The sequence below is a fragment of the Ictalurus furcatus genome, chromosome 22 (genome assembly GCF_023375685.1).
Source record: "Ictalurus furcatus strain D&B chromosome 22, Billie_1.0, whole genome shotgun sequence".
Classification (NCBI taxonomy): Eukaryota; Metazoa; Chordata; class Actinopteri; order Siluriformes; family Ictaluridae; genus Ictalurus; species Ictalurus furcatus.
The window spans coordinates 19,712,479-19,732,817 of NC_071276.1; the positions used below are offsets into that span (position 1 = coordinate 19,712,479).

The following is a 20,339-nucleotide window of genomic DNA, read 5'->3' on the forward strand; positions in this document are numbered from 1 at the left end:
TAGATGCCTTTCTGTTTATACACATGCCTGTGTGTGTGTGTGTGTGTGTGTGTGTGTGTGTGTGTGTGTAGTCGTTCCATGAGGAGTTGGACATGTTGATTCAGGAGCAGATGAAGAAAGGTGGGAGTTCGTCCAGTCTGTGGGCTCTCAGGCAGATCGCTGACTTCATGGCCTTTCACGGTTCTCCTGCTGCACTGCCCTCCTGTGAGCAAAACACACACACTCTCACACACACTCACACACACACACACTCGGAATACGTGCATGTACTCTATCAGTAGACGTTGTTAGGGGTGTAAAAGTGAAGCCAGAATGTCTCTGAGGCCCTCTAGTGGCTGGCTGCGGTACAGTTTTTAGCTCCGCCCATTCCCATGTCAGTGAACTGGAAAAGAGCCAAGCTTCCATTTGAAGTTTATTTTTGGGAATCTAGTTGTGTTGTTGTGGAGGTGCACCTGAAGCTCTGGACAGTTCCGTAGTAAAGCCGTGTCCTGTGTTTCCCTCAGCGGGAAGTTCTTATGGTACGCTGTTCTTTTTGATGTGTAAGCTAGCTCACTGTACTGTACTGTGTACGTGATTGACAGCTCACTCTGTCTGCAATCTTCTGTTTCTCTAGGTCTCCCTCTCTTTCCTCTCGTTCCTCATAATCCGTTCCTCCTTCCTAATCGTTCCTCATTCCTCATAATCCGTCCTCTTTTCCTGTCCTTCTTTTTCCTGTACATCACTCTTCTTTCTCTCTCTCTCTCTCTCTCTCCAGCTGTGACCATGGTGACCCCCATTAATGACCTGCATGGATGGGATACGGTTGCCATGGTGAAGGGGGAGCGGCTGATGCGCTGTAAGTTGGCGAGTGTTTACCGGCTGTTTGATCTGTACGGATGGATTCAGCTCACTACGACCCGGCTCACGGTGTGCCCTAAACACTACTCACTACACCCTGTACCCTACTCACTACACCCTGTACCCTACTCACTACACCCTATACCCTACTCACTAACTCCTAACACCCTACACAGTACATACTATACACTACACCCTACATACTATACACTACACCCTATACCCTACTCATTACACCCTATACCCTACTCATTACACCCTATACCCTACTCACTACACCCTATACCCTACTCACTACACCCTATACCCTACTCATTACACCCTATATACCCTACTCACTACACCCTATACCCTACTCATTACACCCTATATACCCTACTCACTACACCCTATACCCTACTCATTACACCCTATACCCTACTCACTACACCCTATACCCTACTCACTACACCCTATACCCTACTCACTACACCCTATATACCCTACTCACTACACCCTATACCCTACTCATTACACCCTATATACCCTACTCACTACACCCTATACCCTACTCACTACACCCTATACCCTACTCATTACACCCTATATACCCTACTCACTACACCCTATACCCTACTCACTACACCCTATACCCTACTCATTACACCCTATATACCCTACTCACTACACCCTATACCCTACTCACTACACCCTATACCCTACTCATTACACCCTATATACCCTACTCACTACACCCTATACCCTACTCATTACACCCTATACCCTACTCACTACACCCTATACCCTACTCACTACACCCTATACCCTACTCATTACACCCTATATACCCTACTCACTACACCCTATACCCTACTCATTACACCCTATATACCCTACTCACTACACCCTATACCCTACTCACTACACCCTATACCCTACTCATTACACCCTATATACCCTACTCACTACACCCTATACCCTACTCACTACACCCTATACCCTACTCATTACACCCTATATACCCTACTCACTACACCCTATACCCTACTCACTACACCCTATACCCTACTCATTACACCCTATATACCCTACTCACTAGCTCCCAACACCCTACACAGTACATACTATACACTACATACTATACACTACACCCTATGCCCTACTCACTACACCCTATGCCCTACTCACTACACCCTATACCCTACTCACTACACCCTATGCCCTACTCACTACACCCTATACCCTACTCATTACACCCTATACCCTACTCATTACACCCTATACCCTACTCACTAGCTCCCAACAGTACATACTACACACTACACCTAACACCCTACACAGTACATACTACACACTACATACTATACACTACACCCTACACACTACACCTAACACCCTACATACTACACACTATACACTACACCCTATACCCTAGGCACTACACTTTACACTTTACACTTTACACACTACACAGTCACCACAGCCTGGCTCACATTGAATCCTACACACTACACCCTATACGTATTTACCGCAGCTTGTGTATATATGTGTATATTCTGGGACTTTTTCCTACATTAAGTGACAGATGAGTCATGTACACAGCTATAATAAGCACTTGTTTATGACATCGTGTGTATAGAATGTCTCTCTGTCTGTCTCTGTCTATAGCTGCGTATCAGTAAAGAGCAGGAGCACTTCCTGGTTCTACCTGACGGCCTGACCTATGGCGAGGTCACTGCTTCGAACCTGGTAAGAGTCTCATCCTCTAGGTCCTACATCCTCTTTTTTTTTTTTTTTTTTTATTAACCCCATCATCTTACTGACCTGTTCCCAATTAACCTCCAGCTGTTTCTTTTTACTAACACTTACTTCTCCAGCATTTCGCTCCCCGCCCCCCCCCCCCCCGTCCCAACTCTTTTGAGACGCGTTATGCGATAAACATGTGATACGTTTTCTACGTTCTACTGTGAATAACATACGGGGTTTACGAGATTCGCAAATCGTTGCGTTCTGTTTCTATTCACATTTCCAACTTTTTTGGAATCGGGGTTGTACACGACACGTTCGAGGTCGTGGAGGTCACCGAGCAGATTTCGGACAGATGTCGGATGAAGTATTTGTTTACTCCTCTGTCTCGTTCTACTCCGCTGTTGTATTTGTAGTACTTTATTCAGTCAGAGATGAATTCGAGCTCATCTGAGATGTATTTTAAGTACGAGAGGAGAAGGGGAGGATGAGATATGCATACGCTCATTTATTACACGTGTCTCCTGTACTATTTAGCTGTTCTGCTCTAATAGCTTCCAGAATTGAATCTCCTCTACACCCTTTGCTATATTTGGATCGCTGGATGGTGTGTGTGTGTGTGTGTGTGTGTGTGTGTGTGTGTGTGTGTGTGTGTGTGTGTGTAGGTGAAGGTGAATATCCTTGGCGATGTGATCGAGCAGGGCAGCACTACATTAGGAGTGGACGTTTCCGCCTTCAGCCTTTACTCGGCCATTTACTCCGCCCGACCCGACGTCCGCTGCCTACTACACCTCCACACCCCCGCTACAGCTGCTGTACGACACACACTCACACACACACACACACACCTGGCTCGACTCGACTCGATCCTTCACCTTTAATCCGTTTAATCCAGGTGTCAGCCATGAAGTGCGGCCTCCTGCCGCTGTCCCATGAGGCTTTGCTGGTGGGCGAGGTGGCGTATTATGACTACAACGGCGTGATGGAGGAGGAGGAGGACAGAGTGGACCTGCAGAAGAGTCTCGGGCCCACCTGCAAGGTGATAGAAACAACACTGAATCATCATCATCATCACATGCACAGCCCAGACACACTGACGAATCATTTGTTTTATGTCGGCGCAAGGTTCTTGTCCTGAGGAACCACGGCTTCGTGGCTCTGGGAGAATCGGTGGAGGAGGCCTTCTACACCATCTACCACATCCAGACAGCCTGTCAGATACAGGTAGAAAGGAATGAGATTAAGGCGGAGACCGTGTGAAGCGCCGTCTGTAAATCCGATCCCGTACTTTAGACTCTGTTCATTAGAGACGTGAGTGAGGACGAAAGAATTCTGCCATGTTTCAGGTTTCGGCGTTGTGCTGCGCTGGAGGAGAGGAGAACCTCATCATGCTGGACCGGAACACTCACAGACCGAACCCCGCCGGCACCGTGGGCTGGGCCGGATCCACGTTCGGACCCATGCACAAGAACCGACTCGGAGAGCACGAGTTCGAGGCGCTCATGAGGACCCTCGACAACCTGGTCGGAGACTTAATTTTTATTATTATTATTATTATTATTATTATTATTAGTCCTACTATTTATCTAGCACCAGAGCTACCTTCCTATAGAGCCCTGGCAATAATACAAAATTCACTTTAAAGCTACAGCGTGTCGGAATGTTTGTTAAAAATGAAAGAAAACAACAGTAATAAGTGGTAGCAGGTAGCGGATCTTCTTCTAGTAGCCCAGAAAGGGATAAATTCCTAACAGAAGCTTTAATAACAGCAACAGCTCTGATGAAAACCTTAGCTGAAAAGCGCTTTAACCATTTCTTTCTTTCTCTCTCTCTCTCTCTCTCCCTCTGTGTGTGTTCAGGGTTACCGTACCGGATACGCCTACCGCTTCCCCGTCCTCCTGGAGCGCACCAGGACGCGCAGAGAGGTGGAAGTTCCCGCCACCGTCACCTCCTTCAGCTTCGACGACGAAGGAAAGCGAGTGCAAGCTCGCCCTCAGCCTCACGCCCACAAACAGCAGCTGGAGAAAACAAGATGGCTGAACACTCCTAACACTTACCAAAAGGTCAACCAGGACCAGGCGAGCCCCGGCCACCGCACCACGGTCAGAACAACCCCGCCTTTCCTTAACAACGTTAAACTGCAGTACCGTGTGATTTATCGCTGTGTGTCCGCTACGGCCGGGCGGGATGAGAACAAAAATATTATATCACCAATACGCAAAGAGTTATTTCATATTTACCACGAAGGAAAGAGCGGGAAAAAATCTTCAGTACAGAATTTTATCATCAAATAAGCTTGCTTCCTATCAGAGTTGTTATTTAAAAAAACAAACAAAAAAACATGTCTCATGATAGCCCAGGCCCAGCGTTCACTTCCTGAAAGTTAACTGTTTTCTGTTATCATCCCATCACTGATTATTTTCCCATGACAGCAAGTAATGAAATGTCTTTTATTCCTCTTATACCACGGCAGTTTATCAGTTACATTTCTTATTTATTATAAAAACGTTTGTGGAACATCTGCGAAACAAGTCCCTGTTCTCACTTACGTTATAGCAGCTATAAACACTCTTTCCTCACCAGCTCTCTCTTTATACACTATCTCTCTCTCTCTCTCTCTCTCTCTCTCTCTCGCGTGCTCTCTCTCTCTCGCTCTCTCTCTACTGTGCTGATTAACTTTGCAGAGTGCCATGACTGTTACAAAGCACCGACACTGGAGACTCCTTCCATAAATGTTAAATAAATGTCTCCTAACCCAAAAAAAAAACCAGCACCTTAACACGTTAAAAAAAACCCAATCGGTTTATTATCGATTTTAGATGATGCGGCGCGTCCACCGTACAAGTCCCCCTGTATGAGCTGTTACTATAGAAACAATAACCTGTCGTTCATGTTGCAGCCGGAACTACCTGTGCTGTTATACGAAAATAACGCACACCCTCTGACCGATCAGATTGGAGTATTCGACCGCGCCGGGGCGTAACGAAAGTTAATCGACATCATCTTACCGATCAGAATCCGGAATTCAGCAGCGCTGCGGCGTAATGAGGAACAAATATTGTGTGCCTCCGCAGGCATTTCTCTCTGGAAATAAAATCGTAAGTCGAAACGGTTACAGATGTTTGTTTTGTTCGTTTTTTTTTTTTTTTGCCCACAATCTGATTACTCCCTCAGCAGTGTTTACAGGCTTACAGGCATCTCAGTAGGCGCAAACGTTTGATCCGGATTTGATCGGGCTGGGCGATATGACACAAAATATCGTATCATGATACTTGAGGACATTTCTATCATACACGATGCGTATCGCGATATATAATTTAGCTAACAAACTGCCCGCAAAACGCTAGTAAAGTAAACTAAAACCGCTCAACTACTTTTCTTTAACGTCTACAAAGACAAGGAAGACGAGGAGTTTCAAAAAAAAAATAAAATAAGAAGTACATCAAATCAGTGGCGGCCATTTAATCTGTAATTATTAACCACGTTAAAAAAATACATCAACGTACCAACGATATCTCAGAAAAGTGTATCGCGTAATCGTTGATCACGATATCGATATTATATCGATATATCGCCCAGCCCTAGGACTTGACTCAATAAGCAGCATTTTGGAAGGGATTTATTACGATGTAAAATTTATAACCGGGAGCTATTTGAGTAATGATGATGCTGAGTATTCATTGGAAATTTCTTTATATTCTCTCTCTCTCTCTCTCTCTCTCTCTCTCTCTCTCTCTCTCTCTCTCTCTCTCTCTGTCCCTCTGCAATGCAGAGGAGATATTTCAGGATCATGAAACAGATTGCTGCAGTGTCTCTGCTGCCCTCTGGCTGATCCGCTCTCTACCTGTTTTATCATTACGCCTCCTCCAGCTCTCATATTCACCTCCGCAATACGTTTGCTCGTACCCTAAACCTCTCACCGTGTACGCTCCGTGTCCTCTCGTCCTCAGTGGCAGCGGACGGACGAATTGGCCCAAAGCGGCGGCACGGCCATCAAGATCGAAAACCCCAACCAGTTCGTTCCTCTCTTCACCAACCCACAGGAGGTTCTGGAGACCAGGAATAAGGTACGGGTGACGTGAAGCGACAGGTTCACTCACTAAATAAATAAATAAATAAATAAATAAATAAATACACCCTTTTCCCTTCACTTCTAATATTACTCATTACATCAACCTTCAAAGATGACAAAGTAAACAACAAGGTCCTTTATGTAAGGAATAAAACACGTGTGGTGGAAGTAATCCGCGGCAGGGCGGCATGACGATCGAAGCTGGTTATTTTCCTCTAGCAGCACGTCATGAGTTTTTTTTTTTCTTCCACAGCAATCTGCCAACAATTCCAAATTTTTTAACCTAAAGAACGACACGTCATTTTTTTTTTTTTTTTTTTTTATCCGTTTATAGTTTTTGTTTTTTTTTTTAACGTTGAGGAGTTTACTTCCTGTTCTCGCTTGCATTATAGAAGCTATAAATGTTCTATCTTTCACCAGCCTCTCTCTCTCTCTCTCTCTCTCTCTCTCTCTCTCTCTCTCTCTCTCTCTCTTCCCCCCTCTGTCTTAAAGTTTATAAGACTATTAAAAAAACCGCAAATCGTCACGCTGTCGAGAAACCGCAACGCGTAAACTCCTCTGTCTTGAAGTCACGGCGTTACCCCTGACACCGGAGGCTCCTTCCAGAAATGTTCCAGAAATTCCAGAAAGCTTATCACCGTATCGACCGTTTTTTTTTTTTTTTGTTAATCCGCGTCCGCCGCGCACGTCCCCGCTATAGAAACGCTAACGTATTAGAACGAAATGATTTACTTATTTCGTAAAGCTGCTGTATGAAACGAATCAACCCATCGCCTTCTGACCGATCGGAGTGGAGGATTTGTTTGAGCGGTGCTCTTATGTCATTCATTTTAGCTCCTTGTAGAATTGGATAACAAGCTTGTAAAGGTATTTATTTTGATTTCTTTTTTTGGTCGTCTTTATTTCAGATCCGAGAGCAGAACCGTCAAGACATGAAGACGGCAGGACCGCAGTCTCAGCTGTTAGCCGGCGTGATCACAGAGAACAGCCCACCGGTACAACAACATCAGACAGTCATGATGTCATGATCACGATGTGCGAGCCAGAACACAGCGGCCGTGGTTATGGAGGTGTCTGGATAGGAGCCGGTAGACGCTTATGAGAGATTTTAGAGTCACCAGATCGACCCGTGGGCGTGTTTATCGGACAGGTGGGGGGAAAGCGGAGAACCCACAGGCACGGAGAGAGATCGTTCTGTCGTTTGAAGCGCGTGATGAAACGCCGCTGTTTGTGTATTTATTTACAGATTCGATTTTGAGTGAGATCGACATCTCCGTTAAGGCGATTATACTCGGGGTGGGGTTACTATAGCTCAAAACTATTCCTTTAGCACGTGTCGGCGCACTCTGTCTCGACCGACCACTGTTCACGAACGATTTTCTGTCTCTTCAGATTACAGCGTGACACGCTAATCTCAGGATAATCTCACGCTCAGTCAGGGATGGCGATCGATAAGACTGAATGAGTTAGTGTGTTAGAGTGTGTTAATCATGTTCCAGCCTTTATTGTTGTACCTGAGTCACTCGTACCTTCACTACACACACATCATCATCATCATCATCATCATCACGGCAGTGAAGTGGAATAATCTGGGAAAAAATCCCAGATGACTAGAAACGAGATGTGTAACCATTCCTCAGGTCTGATGTTTCAAAAGATTGATGACGCTGTGTGTGTGTGTGTGTGTGTGTGTGTGTGTGTGTGTGTGTGTTTTGTACATGCGCCTCTCGACACAGTCTCCCGAGAATGTTGAGCCTCCTTCGACCCCCGAGCCGGAACCACCGAACCCGTTCAACGAGCTGACGGATCAGGCGCTGGAGGAATATCGCAAAGAAGTCCAGCGCAAGCAGCTCGCCGTGGATGGTACGCCCCCTACGCCACTAACGACTAATCCCCCCCCCCCCCCGGACAAATCCTCTTCTCCTACAGTACACCGCATGTTGCACTTTTCAACCCAACCCGTCACTCGTGCACGGACCTGCGCTCACACTAGCAAGCGACCGAGCAACAGGCCGACGTTCGATTTCTGCGACGCTCGAATGGAGATCTCTAAAGCGCCGAATCCAAACGATGATCCCGAACGGTTCCTCAACTTTAGTTCCTACCTGCGATTGGTTCCCGTTTAACGTTTGATGCGCAGAAACGGAATAACTGTGGTTCCGTCTTATCCTGTCGTATACGACGTCTCGGTAAACGTGTATAGAGACGTTACGAAGAAAAGTAAAGCTTCCGGTGAGGTTACGTAGCTAGTACACTTGGCTTGATTTGCTAATCTGATCTGACAACGACGTCAGTACGAAGCCGAGCACGTAATGTCGTTTAAATTTAATAATAAAATAAAATTCACTCTGATTAATGCGTTTTTAAATTTGTGTTTAGCTAGTTAGCTTTTGAAGTGATTTATAGCTACTATATATATGTGTGTATATATATATACTCTCCAGTACAGGCCACACCCACAAGCGGTAACAATAGCGGTTGTTACACACCTACAAGCGCTGCTTGCTAAAGTGAACGTAGAGGAAATCCTGATCAGAGAAGAAAATCTCAATTTGATGTCTAGTCAATTCTTATGGCACGAAACAAGACTTTGTCAACGCAGCCGATAGTTTGACAGAAGACTTGAAAAGGGGCGTGGCCTAAAATTGAAGGTGGGGTTAGAAGCAGCGTGGACGATGACGTAGTTCCAGTTCGATTTGTGTATATATATATTTATTTATTTATTTAATACATAGTGCTGTGAAAAAGTAATCACCCCCTTCCTGATTTCTTTTATTTTTACATATGCGTCATTGTTTCAGATCTTCACACTAAATTTAATACAGGACAACCCTGAGGGAACACACAATACTTTCGTTTTTTTTTTATTTTAACTGATCATTTTGTTCGCTGACGATAAAAAGTTGTCCAACACCAACCGGCCCTGTGTGAAAAAGTAATCACCCCCTTAGCTGCGCGTAACCAAATGTACCAGTAACCGAATGTAACTGATAACTGATCACCGCGAGTACTTTTTAATCTACTACATATCTAAGCATCACTTCAGTGAAGGTTTTCCTGTAACGTGAAGTAGGCTTAAAAGGCCTCGGTAAGCCTGATCATTATAAAGTGGTGTGTTTTTTCTGCTTGCTCGCGTTTTCACGATATTAGATTACATTCCGTATGTGCGAAAATGGAGGAAATCAGGAGGCGGGCAAATATTATTTCACGACACTTTATATACAAACTTCAGACACCAGACATGTCTTAGCTGATCGGCTTCGTCTGGAGTGAAGCGCAAATTGTGTGTATTTAATACTTGGCCAAATTATTACACGTACAACAGTGACAAATCAAAGGATTAATTGTGTTACTTTTGAAGTATATCTCGTTAGCTTTCCAGAGTCATTCATTACTCTCTGATATTAAGATTTACAAGCTGTTGGTCCACAATATCACTAAACGTTCTTTCTTACGCAAAGCTCTGTCCTAACACCCCCTCTGTCCTGTCTCACTATTTTAACTCACTAATCACTCGTTTTTACGTCTCCTTCCTGCCACGTGTTCCCTCCCGTGTCAGGTGAGGAGGAGGTGATGAACGATATGGGGACTCCTCCCCCTGTTTCCTCTCCCACAAAAGTCCCCTCCCCCACCAAACCACCTGCATCAGGTGAGCCCTCACACCACACCCTCGCACCTCGGCATGTCTTTAACACACTCACGGCATGTGTTTAGTAACGGTTAACACTACGCACCAGGGCTTTCTGAATACCTCTGCTGAATTTGTTGCTCATTCACAGTTGCAGATCGCTGATTGGTCAAGCATAACGGTCACAGATTTGTCCTCAGTATCAATTTTATCATCCTGTTTAACGTTTGGGATTTATTTTTATTTATTTGCCCGCAGTGATGTACTCAGATTTGTTTTGTTTCTGAAATTGACCTCAAACTTACATTTAATATATGTATTTTATAATTATATAAATAACATATTTTGTGCCACACCCAGACTTTAATTTCTCTCTTTTTTTTTTTTTTTTTTTTTTGACATTTTTCAGTGCTACATCTCTGTCCTTTGGCTCAGTTTAGTAGTTTTAGCAAAAAAAAAACAAAAAAAAAAACAACCCCAAGCATGTTTGATTCACTTCCTGAAGATAGTCGATTCAGAGTCGAATCGCTGGTCGAATCGGACCAGAATGTGATTGCTGCATTCTCGCCTGGTTAAAGAACCGCACCGAGAAGAACACACCAGAGTTCTGCTCGAACCCACTTAACGCTGCAGATGTGCAAAAAAAAAATAATAAACAAAAACACTCGTTTAACCTCGTTTAACCCCTTTGACCTCTTGTTCCGATTTCAGAGCTGGACGGGAAAACCACGGTCCCGAACGGGAAGGAGGAGGACGAGAAGCAGCAGGAAGAGCTGGAGAAAGGATTGAAGGCCCTCTCCACCAGTGACACGTCAGAAAGCGCGGTGGTCCCGCCCACCGCCCCGCCCACCAAACCTGTGGGCACCACCCCCGAAGGCTCTCCCTCCAAGTCCCCGTTCAAGAAGAAGAAGAAGTTCAAAGCGCCGTCGTTCCTGAAAAAGAGCAAGAAGCAGAAGGAGAAAGCCGAGACTTGAGCGCTCTCTCTCTCTGTTTCTCTCTCTCTCCCTCACTCACACACACACACACACACACACACACACACACACTTACACAGACACGTCTGCCGTTCGGGAACTCCATTAACACTCAATGTGTATCCATCTGTTTGTCCATGAAGCATTTTCAGATGATTGTTTTACAACAAGATAATTCTCACCACGATCTGACTAACCCCCCCGTAAAGAAAGCTCCGGAAACGAGCTCTTCACACGCTTTTTAAAACCATATTACACTCGGCACGAGCATATTAGACGAGAACGTGGCATGAAGTTGGCACTTTGTTGATTTTGATTGTTCGCTGACGGTCATATTCACATGTACTTGCACATGTATGATTCTACGACGTGTAATCATGTTTCATCTTTACCGACTCCGATGCGGCTTCCTGTTCACGTTTCACGTGGTTATGAATAGAATATATGAACAGAAGAAAAAAAAAACCACCAAATGAACATGACTTTGGCTTGTATATGCAACGAAAAGCCCGACTTTAAAACAGCACTCAGACATTCCACTTCCTGAATTTTATTTTATATAATCGATGACTTTCTTTTGCAGTTGTAATTATTTTTACGATCAGTGACTCTTATTTAATTGCCTTTGTGTGTGTATATGTGCTGGTTTGAATCCATGTCATGTTAGAATGTAAAGTGATAGCCTGAATGCTAGGTTGTACCAATCATTAAAAATCATTGAAAAGAATTTCCGCCTGCGTTGTTGTTGTTGTTGTTGTTGTTGTTGTTGTTGTTTTAAAATAATTAATCGCATACTTATTAGGGGGCCAAGCACCAAAGGTGTGTAGGCACCTTATTGTTATTCTACCTTTTCTTTTTCTTCTTCTTCTTGCTACGGGGTATATGGCAGCCCATAGAACCATCTGGTTAAAAGCTGTGAAATTTGGCACACTGATTGAGGAGCATCTAAGGAACATTCTGACCAAATTTGGGCCAAGTGCTGTCAACGCTCTAGCCCCACCATTGGGTCAAATTTGGGCCTCATTTAGAAGTATGTTTATGGTAATATCTTTTGAACCGTGTGTCCAAAATTTAAAAACCTATGACGTCAATTTCCGCCTAATTAGATTTTCCGCCATCTTGGATTTAGTCAAAATCTGTTTTTTTCGCTACTCTTCCTACAAATTTTGTCCAATCGTAATCAAATTTGGCAAATATCATCTTCATCGTAAGCCTCACAAAAGTTATCAAAAGAATTTTGAATACTCCAAATGGTTTGTCTGTAATGGGTCAACGAATCTGAAAACGAAGCCGCCAAACAGTAAGTGAGGCTGTATCTCAGCAACGACTTTGCACACTGACAAAACTCACCGAATCTGTGTGCTTGGCCCCTGAAAATGCTGCTTGCAGCTTTAATTTTATTATATAGTTTTGTTCTTTGGGGAATTTAGCTTACTGTCTTATTTGATTTCATATTTCTCATCAACGAGTCAAAAATATACATCACTTTAGTTTGGAGTCTACATTAAAATCTTTAAATCTAGCCCACATAATGTTATATATAAACCATAAATTATATTGTTTTCATCGTCACAGTCTTCAACACTTTTCTGACCGTTGAAGCTGCTGTATCTTCTCTAATCTCATTTTTCTGCTGCAATCCTATCATCTAATTGAATGTTTTAGATTCATTTTTATTCATTTAAACACATGATGTTCTCTCATTTATTTTGTTGCTGACATTTAGCTCAATATTACACTTAAGTGTTTTAGTTTCATCCCAAATGCCTTCTTATTTACTATACTGTATATGTTCACTACATGGGGTACATCACACAAAGGTGTTTAAACACATATCTAGTCTTTAAAGATTCACCAATAAAAATATCGGGTGTTTCTACTTTCATTAAGATTAAAATATTGGCAGCCTTGTCTTCATTTGGCTCACTCACCACCGTTCCATGGTGCGTGTAGAATCCGGCGTTTTCATATTGGGCTAAGCTTTTAATCTTGCTCGGTCTAAATAAACTTGAATAGCATCAAAATGGAGGAAAATATTACATTTAAAATTAACGTTATTATTTACATGCTACAATTCTAACCAAGCAGAGCAATTAAAAAAATAAATAAATAAATAAATAAATTCCTGCATGGATTATTTTACAGCATATCCAGATTCTCGAGAATTTTTCCACATTTTTTAAAAATTACTTCAAATTTCACCTCAAACACATTTTTACATTATAAACTGATTTTAAAAAGTAAATGGATTATCCATTTATATTTTTCCTTAAAAAAACAGCCATGAGAGAGAGAGAGAGAGAGAGAGAGAGAGAGAGGCAATAACTACTAATCAGGTGTCCCACGTGAATCATTAAATCTGAAGTACTGAACACTGAAAAAAATATTTTTGAATATAGATACTTAATTTAAAAACTGAATTCGGAAGTTCAAGGAGGTTAAATCTAAATAAATAAATACAGATGTGTGCTTTTCATTTCAATATTATGTTGTTGTTGTCGACTTTTTATTGTCCCTCGTAGGGGAAAATAGTTTTGTTGTTATGAATTCAGTTTTTCACCATTTCATTTTCAATCTTAAGAATTCAATAAGCTTTTAAAACTCTTTGTTTATTCAAATCTTTATGTCACTTTTCTTTCTTCCATATAACGTTTTAACTCGATTCAGTACGAATAAACACGTTTACATCGGAACCGTGATATCGGAACTAACAGTCCGGTGATTGTTGTTTCCCGACGGAACGGTTTCATTGACGCGCGCTTGAATAGAAAATGGCGTAACGTAAACGTTTGCATCGAGAAATTTCCACAAGCGTCTTTTCATTGCAGATTGAAATAATAAAAATATAAAGTTAAAAAAGGATTTAAATGTAAAAGATGGGGCGAAGCAGGAGCAGATCACCTTCCCGACGAGGTAGGGGTTCTTTTCCCGCCTTTAACTGACGATTTATTCATATCAGTGTTTGCTGTTAGGATTAGCAACAACATGCTCATACAGCACCTCATACCTAACCTAAAAATGTTCATGATATGAATACGTTTAATGATTTAGGACTTATTATGTGGATTTTTTTTTCTCCGGACGAAATTATAGCTATGTTCTTGCACATAACTAACTCGGGGTGTTTTTGTTTACGCAGTTTTTTTTGTTATATATTCATTGTTTATTTTTTATTGACGCATAATTAATAACTTGTCACGAGCTGAATAAAAGAATGTCTTCTGCTACACCTTACTTGGTGCACTGTGTTTGATAGGGAGCGGATTTGGACGCGGACGGTGTTGGATTGATCTGTATTGTTGTTGTTGTTTTTGCAGAGAGACGCCGCTCGCGCTCGTCTTCCAGGGACCGCGAGCGCAGGCGCAGGGAGAGGGAACGGGAGCGTGAGCGCTCGCGGTCTCGAGACAGGGACCGGCGTAGGAGCCGCTCGCGCTCACCGCACAGGCGGCGATCCAGGTGAGCACGCGACGGCAACGAGAAAAAGATCTAAAACTTTTTTTTCCTTTCTTTTAAGCCATGATTAGTTTTATGAAGGTTAATGCGAGACCTTAGTCACGTGACATGACGTCACCAAAGGCCATTTCATTGGTTTTTAGCAAAATTTAATAAACAGCACCAATCAGAGCACTACCACACCCTGTTTAAATCTTGTTTAAGCCACGCCCACTCCCGGTGTAGATACAGATTCAGATAGTGTCCATTGTGTTACAGTCATACAGTGTGTTGAGTAATAATCCTGCAGTGTAAAAGCACTCACACACACACACACGGGTGTCTGAGCAGTTAGCCTGTGACCCGTCGCTCTTGCCGTGTCTGTGTAAATGCAGGTCTCCACGGCGACACCGTTCATCCTCACAGTCTCCGCTCAGGCAGAAGGACCGACGAGACGAGGAGCGGAAGGAGGTGAAGGAGAAGCCTGCGAAGGTCCATCAGATATCCGGTGAGACTGTGTGTGCTCATGAGCTGTTTAATAGACACAGTGGTAATAAACATGATGATGATGATGATGATTGTGTGTGTGTGTGGCAGCGGAGGACATGCAGGGTAAAACAGAAGAAGAGATCGAGATGATGAAGCTGATGGGTTTCGGTTCCTTCGACACCACGAAGGTGAGAGTGAGAGGAAATCGTGCGCTCTGTAAAAGCTGAATTGTGTAAATGATTAAAGTCTTAAGTGAGGCTTTCTCGCTGAACCCGAAACAGATCAAGACCACGTTTTAAACACACACATTCCATGATTTTGATCTTTTAAATAGCACAAAAATGAACGTTTAGACTGACGGATCAAAGCTGAGCCTGTGTGTGTGAATCGGTGTGAGAATCTGATTGGTCAGGTGTTTTCTGCTACTGCAACAAGGCGATTGGCTGTTCGTTCTGAGGGGCGGGACTCTAGCTGCTGTCAATCTAACAGTCTCGGCATGCTTTTCTCCCTCTGTGTGTGTCTCTCCCTGTCTCTCTCTCTCTGCCTGTATCCCTCTGCGTCTCTCTCTCTCCCCCAATGTCTGTGTTTGTCTCTCTCTTTATCTATTCTATATATATATATATATATATATATATATATATATATATATATATATAAAATCTGTCTTTCTCTCTACCAGTCTGTCTATCTCTCCCTCTCCCCCAGTGTCTGTCTCTGTCTCCCACTCGCTCTCCCTGTTTGTGTCCCCCCCCATGTCTGTGAATTGTCTCTCTTGATCTCTCTCTTTCTCTCTGTCTCTCTCTCGCTGTCTGTCTCTCTAAGGCTGTGAATCGACTCCGAATCGACTCACCGATTGAAGTGCATCAACATGCCATGCGTTTTGACCTGAAGTGCTTGTTTTTGTATTTATCCGATCATTTATTTCGCGCCGGCGTTCCACACGCGCTTGGTTTACGTTTTTTTTTCCTCTCCATGGCTGTGTTCCCCACCGCGAACGAGCGAGGATTTACGAGGTTGTTTTCAGCTCCGTCCGCTCCTCAGACGATTCATTTAACAACGTTGAAAACAAACCGAAATGGACTGATATGTGTGAAAGCTCTCTCTGGTGCTTTTCACCTCTCTCTACGGCGGTCTGAATCCTCGTGAGACGTAAACCATGTTGTTAACGACGACCACACGGTGGCGCCGTGAGACAGAACCTGCAGCTCGTGTTTGTGTTTCGTCCATTTCCTCTGCCCGAGCACCGCACGGAGAATCATTCGAGGAAAGAATTGTTTGTTTAACGTTAGGGCTGATTCTAACGTCACAGTACACTTATCTTTTTTTTATAAAGCATTTGTGCATTAAAACAAAACACACGCGTCGACGATCGGTGCCGAGTCCGAGCTCAGTTGCCACGAGGCCGTGACTTCCTTTCATGTCCCAGTGTTTAACCCTCAGCTGCTTTAACATGAGAAATAAACTTTACCGTTTTTAATAAAGACGAAACGCTTTGTTTCTCGCAGGGTAAGAAGGTGGACGGTTCTGTTAACGCGCACGCCATCAACGTCACTCAGAAGAGGAAATACAGGTTTGTTTTTTACGTTCTATACCCTCTGTTTCCACGTCTCTTCATTACAAACACGCTTCCGTTCATTTGCAAGAGGTAGGACTGAATCTGGAAAGTTTTGGTGCCCCAAACCCGTGCCTCTCCCCTCAATCTAATGAACCAAATGTTTCAGTACGATGTCATATTGCGATTGGAGTTGAACGCATCTTACGGTGCAAATATACTTCCGCTTTCGCTGCGCGTACCACAAGATTATTTGTTAAATACAGTTAAATAGAGTATCTAACTTGCAGTCAAATGAAAACCTGGCCTACTCCTCCTCAGACTGTGCATTAAAAATAAGAAACGAGTAGAAAAGACAACCAAGTACAGTAGAAGAGTGGAGCGCAGCTGCTGCATGACCGCCATCGTTCACACGCTCGTTCCTCCTGTAAATCTGGAGGAATAACTGCGGCGTCCTCTAGACCGTTCTGTCGTCCTCTCTCCGTTTACCTGGTTTACAAGTCGAACTGTAATGTTTAGTTAGGTTAAACACACTGACGAGCTCCGTTTCCCTTCGAAACCTTCTGCCGTCGTCACGATCTTGGTCTCTGTTCGAAAAACCCCCTCGCCATACGTTCAAAAACATTTACTAATCATGAAAATCCAGATTGCTGGTTCACAAAAGGTTTTTAACATTGAAAACGCTAACCATAATGGGAAAAGTGTTGGTACTCAGTAAGGGTCTAGCGTAGTGTGCAAGTATGCGGTTTGAGACATGACGTTTGTTTTAGTCAGTTGTAGATATGGCTATAGGTGTGCAACAATTATTAGCACGATTATAGTCAGTACTTTGTGCCAGCTCCCTTTTCCAAGATAACAGCTCTGAGTCTTCTCCTATAACGCTGATGAGGTTGGAGAATACATGGCGAGGGATCTGAGAGCGTTCCTCCGTACAGAATCTCTCCAGATCCTTCACATTTGGAGGTCCACGCTGGTGGACTCTCCTCTTCAGTTCACCCCACAGGTGTTCTATGGGGTTCAGGTCAGGGGACTGGGAGGGTCATGGCAGGACCTTGATTTTGTGGTCAGTAAACCATTTTTGTGTTGATGTTGATGATGTTTTGGATCATCGTCCTACTGGAAGATCCAACCACGGCCCATTTGAAGCTTTCTGGCAGAGGCAGTCAGGTTTTCATTTAATATCTGTTGATATTTGATAGAGTCCATGATGCCATGTATCCTAACAAAATGTCCAGGTCCTCTGGCAGAAAAACAGCCCCAAAACATTAAAGATCCACCTCCATATTTAACCGTGGGCATGAGGTACTTTTCCATATGTCTACCTCTCTGTGTGCTCCAAAACCACCTCTGGTGTTTATTACCAAAAAGCTCTATTCTGGTTTCATCTGACCGTAGAACCCGATCCCATTTGAAGTTCCAGTAGTGTCTGCACACTGAAGACGCTCGAATTTGTTTTTGGATGAGGGTAGAGGCGTTTGTCTTGAAACCCTTCCAAACTACTTGTGGTGATGTAGGTGACTTCAGATTGTAGTTTTGGAGACTTTCTGACCCCAAGACGCAACTAACTTCTGCAATTCTCCAGCTGTGATCCTTGGAGATGTTTTATCCACTCGAACCGTCCTCTTCACAGTGCGTTGAGACGATACAGACATACGTCCAATTCCAGGTCGATTCATAACATTTCCAGTGGACTGGAACTTCTTCATTATTGGCCTGATGGTGGAAATGGGCATTTTCAATGCTTGTGCTATTTTCTTATAGACACGCCCCATTGTGTGAAGCTCAACAACCTTTTGCCGCACATCACAGCTATATTCCTCGCTCTTACCCATCGTTATGAATGACTAAGGGAGTTTGGCCTATGTGTTACCTCATATTTATACCCCTGTGAAACAGGAAGTCATGGTTGAACAATTTCCTGTTCCTACTCACCCAGGTGTACTGAAAAAATTAAATATCAAAAGGAATAGACTTCAAATATATTTCTCTCATATGAATTCATTAGGTGCCAATAATTGTTGCACACACATTTAAGAAAGATTTTTTGTTGTTGTTGATAGAACTGTTGTTTTTGCAATTGTTTCATATCCATGAGAGCAGAGTATTTTTGAACAAAAGACCAAAAGGTTAAACAATAGACAATTTTCACAGCCTTCTTTGCTCATATTTACCAAAGGTGCCAATATATATGATTTTCTGATACTACTACTTCTTTGGGTTACTTCCTGTGCAGTGGAAGAATCTGTTGTATACTGTGATGTGATGTTCTCTAATGTGCTAATAAGATGAGATGGAGTTTATTGATTGCAGAGGAAATTGTTTGTGCCAGTTGCTTGAAGATCCAGGGAAAAAAAAAAAACAGATAATGAGAACAATGAATACATTTAGTTAGAAAAATATACAGATAGAGCTATAGATAACGTATGAACAATACAGGTGCAGTGAAGTGTAATTAAACTAAAATGGAGGTTCAAGTGTAGACATGCGAGTGAAAATATAACTGAAAGGATGTATTCTTTAAAATAAAAAGGTGTATCTGCCATCTTTGCTTTAATTAAAAGAGTTATTGATTATTTGTAATGAATATTTGGCCCTAAATTTCTATAAACCGTCTCCGTTCATGCATGCGTGACGCGAGGAGACGTCTGCGCTCGTTTGTTTTTGTTTTTTTCATCTGCATGCTCCTGAGGAGAGAGAAGCAGTGTTGTTTACGTGCTCCAGCAGCAGCAGCAGCAGCATCTCTTCTCAGCCGGCCAATCGCATCCGGAGTCACTTCCCAGCTCGGAGACAAAGGCTGCCATTGGCCGACGGTGATGTAATACGTTGGTGCAGAGAGGAGATCAATGATGTAATCATATTTTCTTTCACAGGCAATACATGAACAGGAAAGGTGGCTTCAACAGACCTCTGGACTTTATCGCTTGATCAAGGACGGCGCTCGAGGACTTGAACTTCTTGGCTTTTGCTCCTCGAGTGCTGTGTTTGCATTCATCGAGTGTATATTTTAATTTTTGTTTATTTGTATTGTTAATACCACATGCCTAAATATCTGTTTATATATATTTAGTGTATATATACCCATGAACCTCCTGACTTTCAATAAAATTTGTCATTTGATATGTTTGCATCTCTGTTATAATTATAGTATTAAATATAATTTTGCTGTATTAATCTGTTATAATCCACCAGTTTTTATTGTTTACATCCATACGCTGCCCTTTATCAAAGGTCATTCCACTGATAGGGATTATAATTGCAACCATTTTACATGACTGACATGCAGTGTGCTGATTAAATGATTACATTAAACATTTTTATAATTAATAAATAATAAATATGACTCATTTGCAGTGATAAATATAAATATTGGTCTGAAAACAAAAGTATAGCATAATGTTATGGTTTTTGGCATCGAGTCATGTTTCTGCAAAAACAGCATGTGCAGAGGAGAGTGGGCGTGTCTGCGCTGAACTTCCGGGGGTGTTGCTTTCCGACCAATCACAAGCGACTATGCTGGCGCGAGACGACCAATAGCGATTGAACAACAAACGAAGCATGAATGGCTTAGATTTCTGACTAAATAAACGCGTTAACTACTGCTACATTCGACTAAACAACACCGAATCCGTC

At 42.9% G+C, this 20,339-nt stretch overlaps 2 protein-coding genes across 4 annotated transcripts in view; both read left to right on the plus strand.

The window, feature by feature from the left end:
- The window catches only part of add2 (adducin 2 (beta)), a 22,288-nt gene extending 10,325 nt beyond the window's left edge, over positions 1 to 11,963 (plus strand). The window contains exons 3-15 of one of the 3 annotated variants that reach the window (XM_053654253.1): positions 72 to 204; positions 755 to 906; positions 2,485 to 2,565; positions 3,228 to 3,377; positions 3,458 to 3,601; positions 3,688 to 3,786; positions 3,909 to 4,085; positions 4,422 to 4,664; positions 6,513 to 6,629; positions 7,543 to 7,629; positions 8,371 to 8,497; positions 10,194 to 10,283; positions 10,974 to 11,963. In XM_053654253.1, coding sequence (XP_053510228.1) covers positions 72 to 204; positions 755 to 906; positions 2,485 to 2,565; positions 3,228 to 3,377; positions 3,458 to 3,601; positions 3,688 to 3,786; positions 3,909 to 4,085; positions 4,422 to 4,664; positions 6,513 to 6,629; positions 7,543 to 7,629; positions 8,371 to 8,497; positions 10,194 to 10,283; positions 10,974 to 11,236 — 1,863 coding nt within the window. In that variant the 3' untranslated portion in view covers positions 11,237 to 11,963. The remainder of the gene's footprint in view (positions 1 to 71; positions 205 to 754; positions 907 to 2,484; positions 2,566 to 3,227; positions 3,378 to 3,457; positions 3,602 to 3,687; positions 3,787 to 3,908; positions 4,086 to 4,421; positions 4,665 to 6,512; positions 6,630 to 7,542; positions 7,630 to 8,370; positions 8,498 to 10,193; positions 10,284 to 10,973) is intronic. The other 2 variants (XM_053654251.1, XM_053654252.1) reach the window with 2 other exon arrangements.
- A 2,011-nt stretch (positions 11,964 to 13,974) lies between these two features.
- On the plus strand, positions 13,975 to 19,826 carry snrnp27 (small nuclear ribonucleoprotein 27 (U4/U6.U5)). Its single transcript, XM_053654254.1, has 6 exons — positions 13,975 to 14,149; positions 14,554 to 14,692; positions 15,064 to 15,176; positions 15,266 to 15,345; positions 16,663 to 16,727; positions 19,580 to 19,826. The coding sequence occupies exons 1-6, from the start codon at positions 14,113 to 14,115 to the stop codon at positions 19,632 to 19,634; spliced, it is 489 nt and encodes a 162-aa protein (XP_053510229.1). The 5' UTR covers positions 13,975 to 14,112; the 3' UTR covers positions 19,635 to 19,826.
- Positions 19,827 to 20,339: the final 513 nt, after the last annotated feature.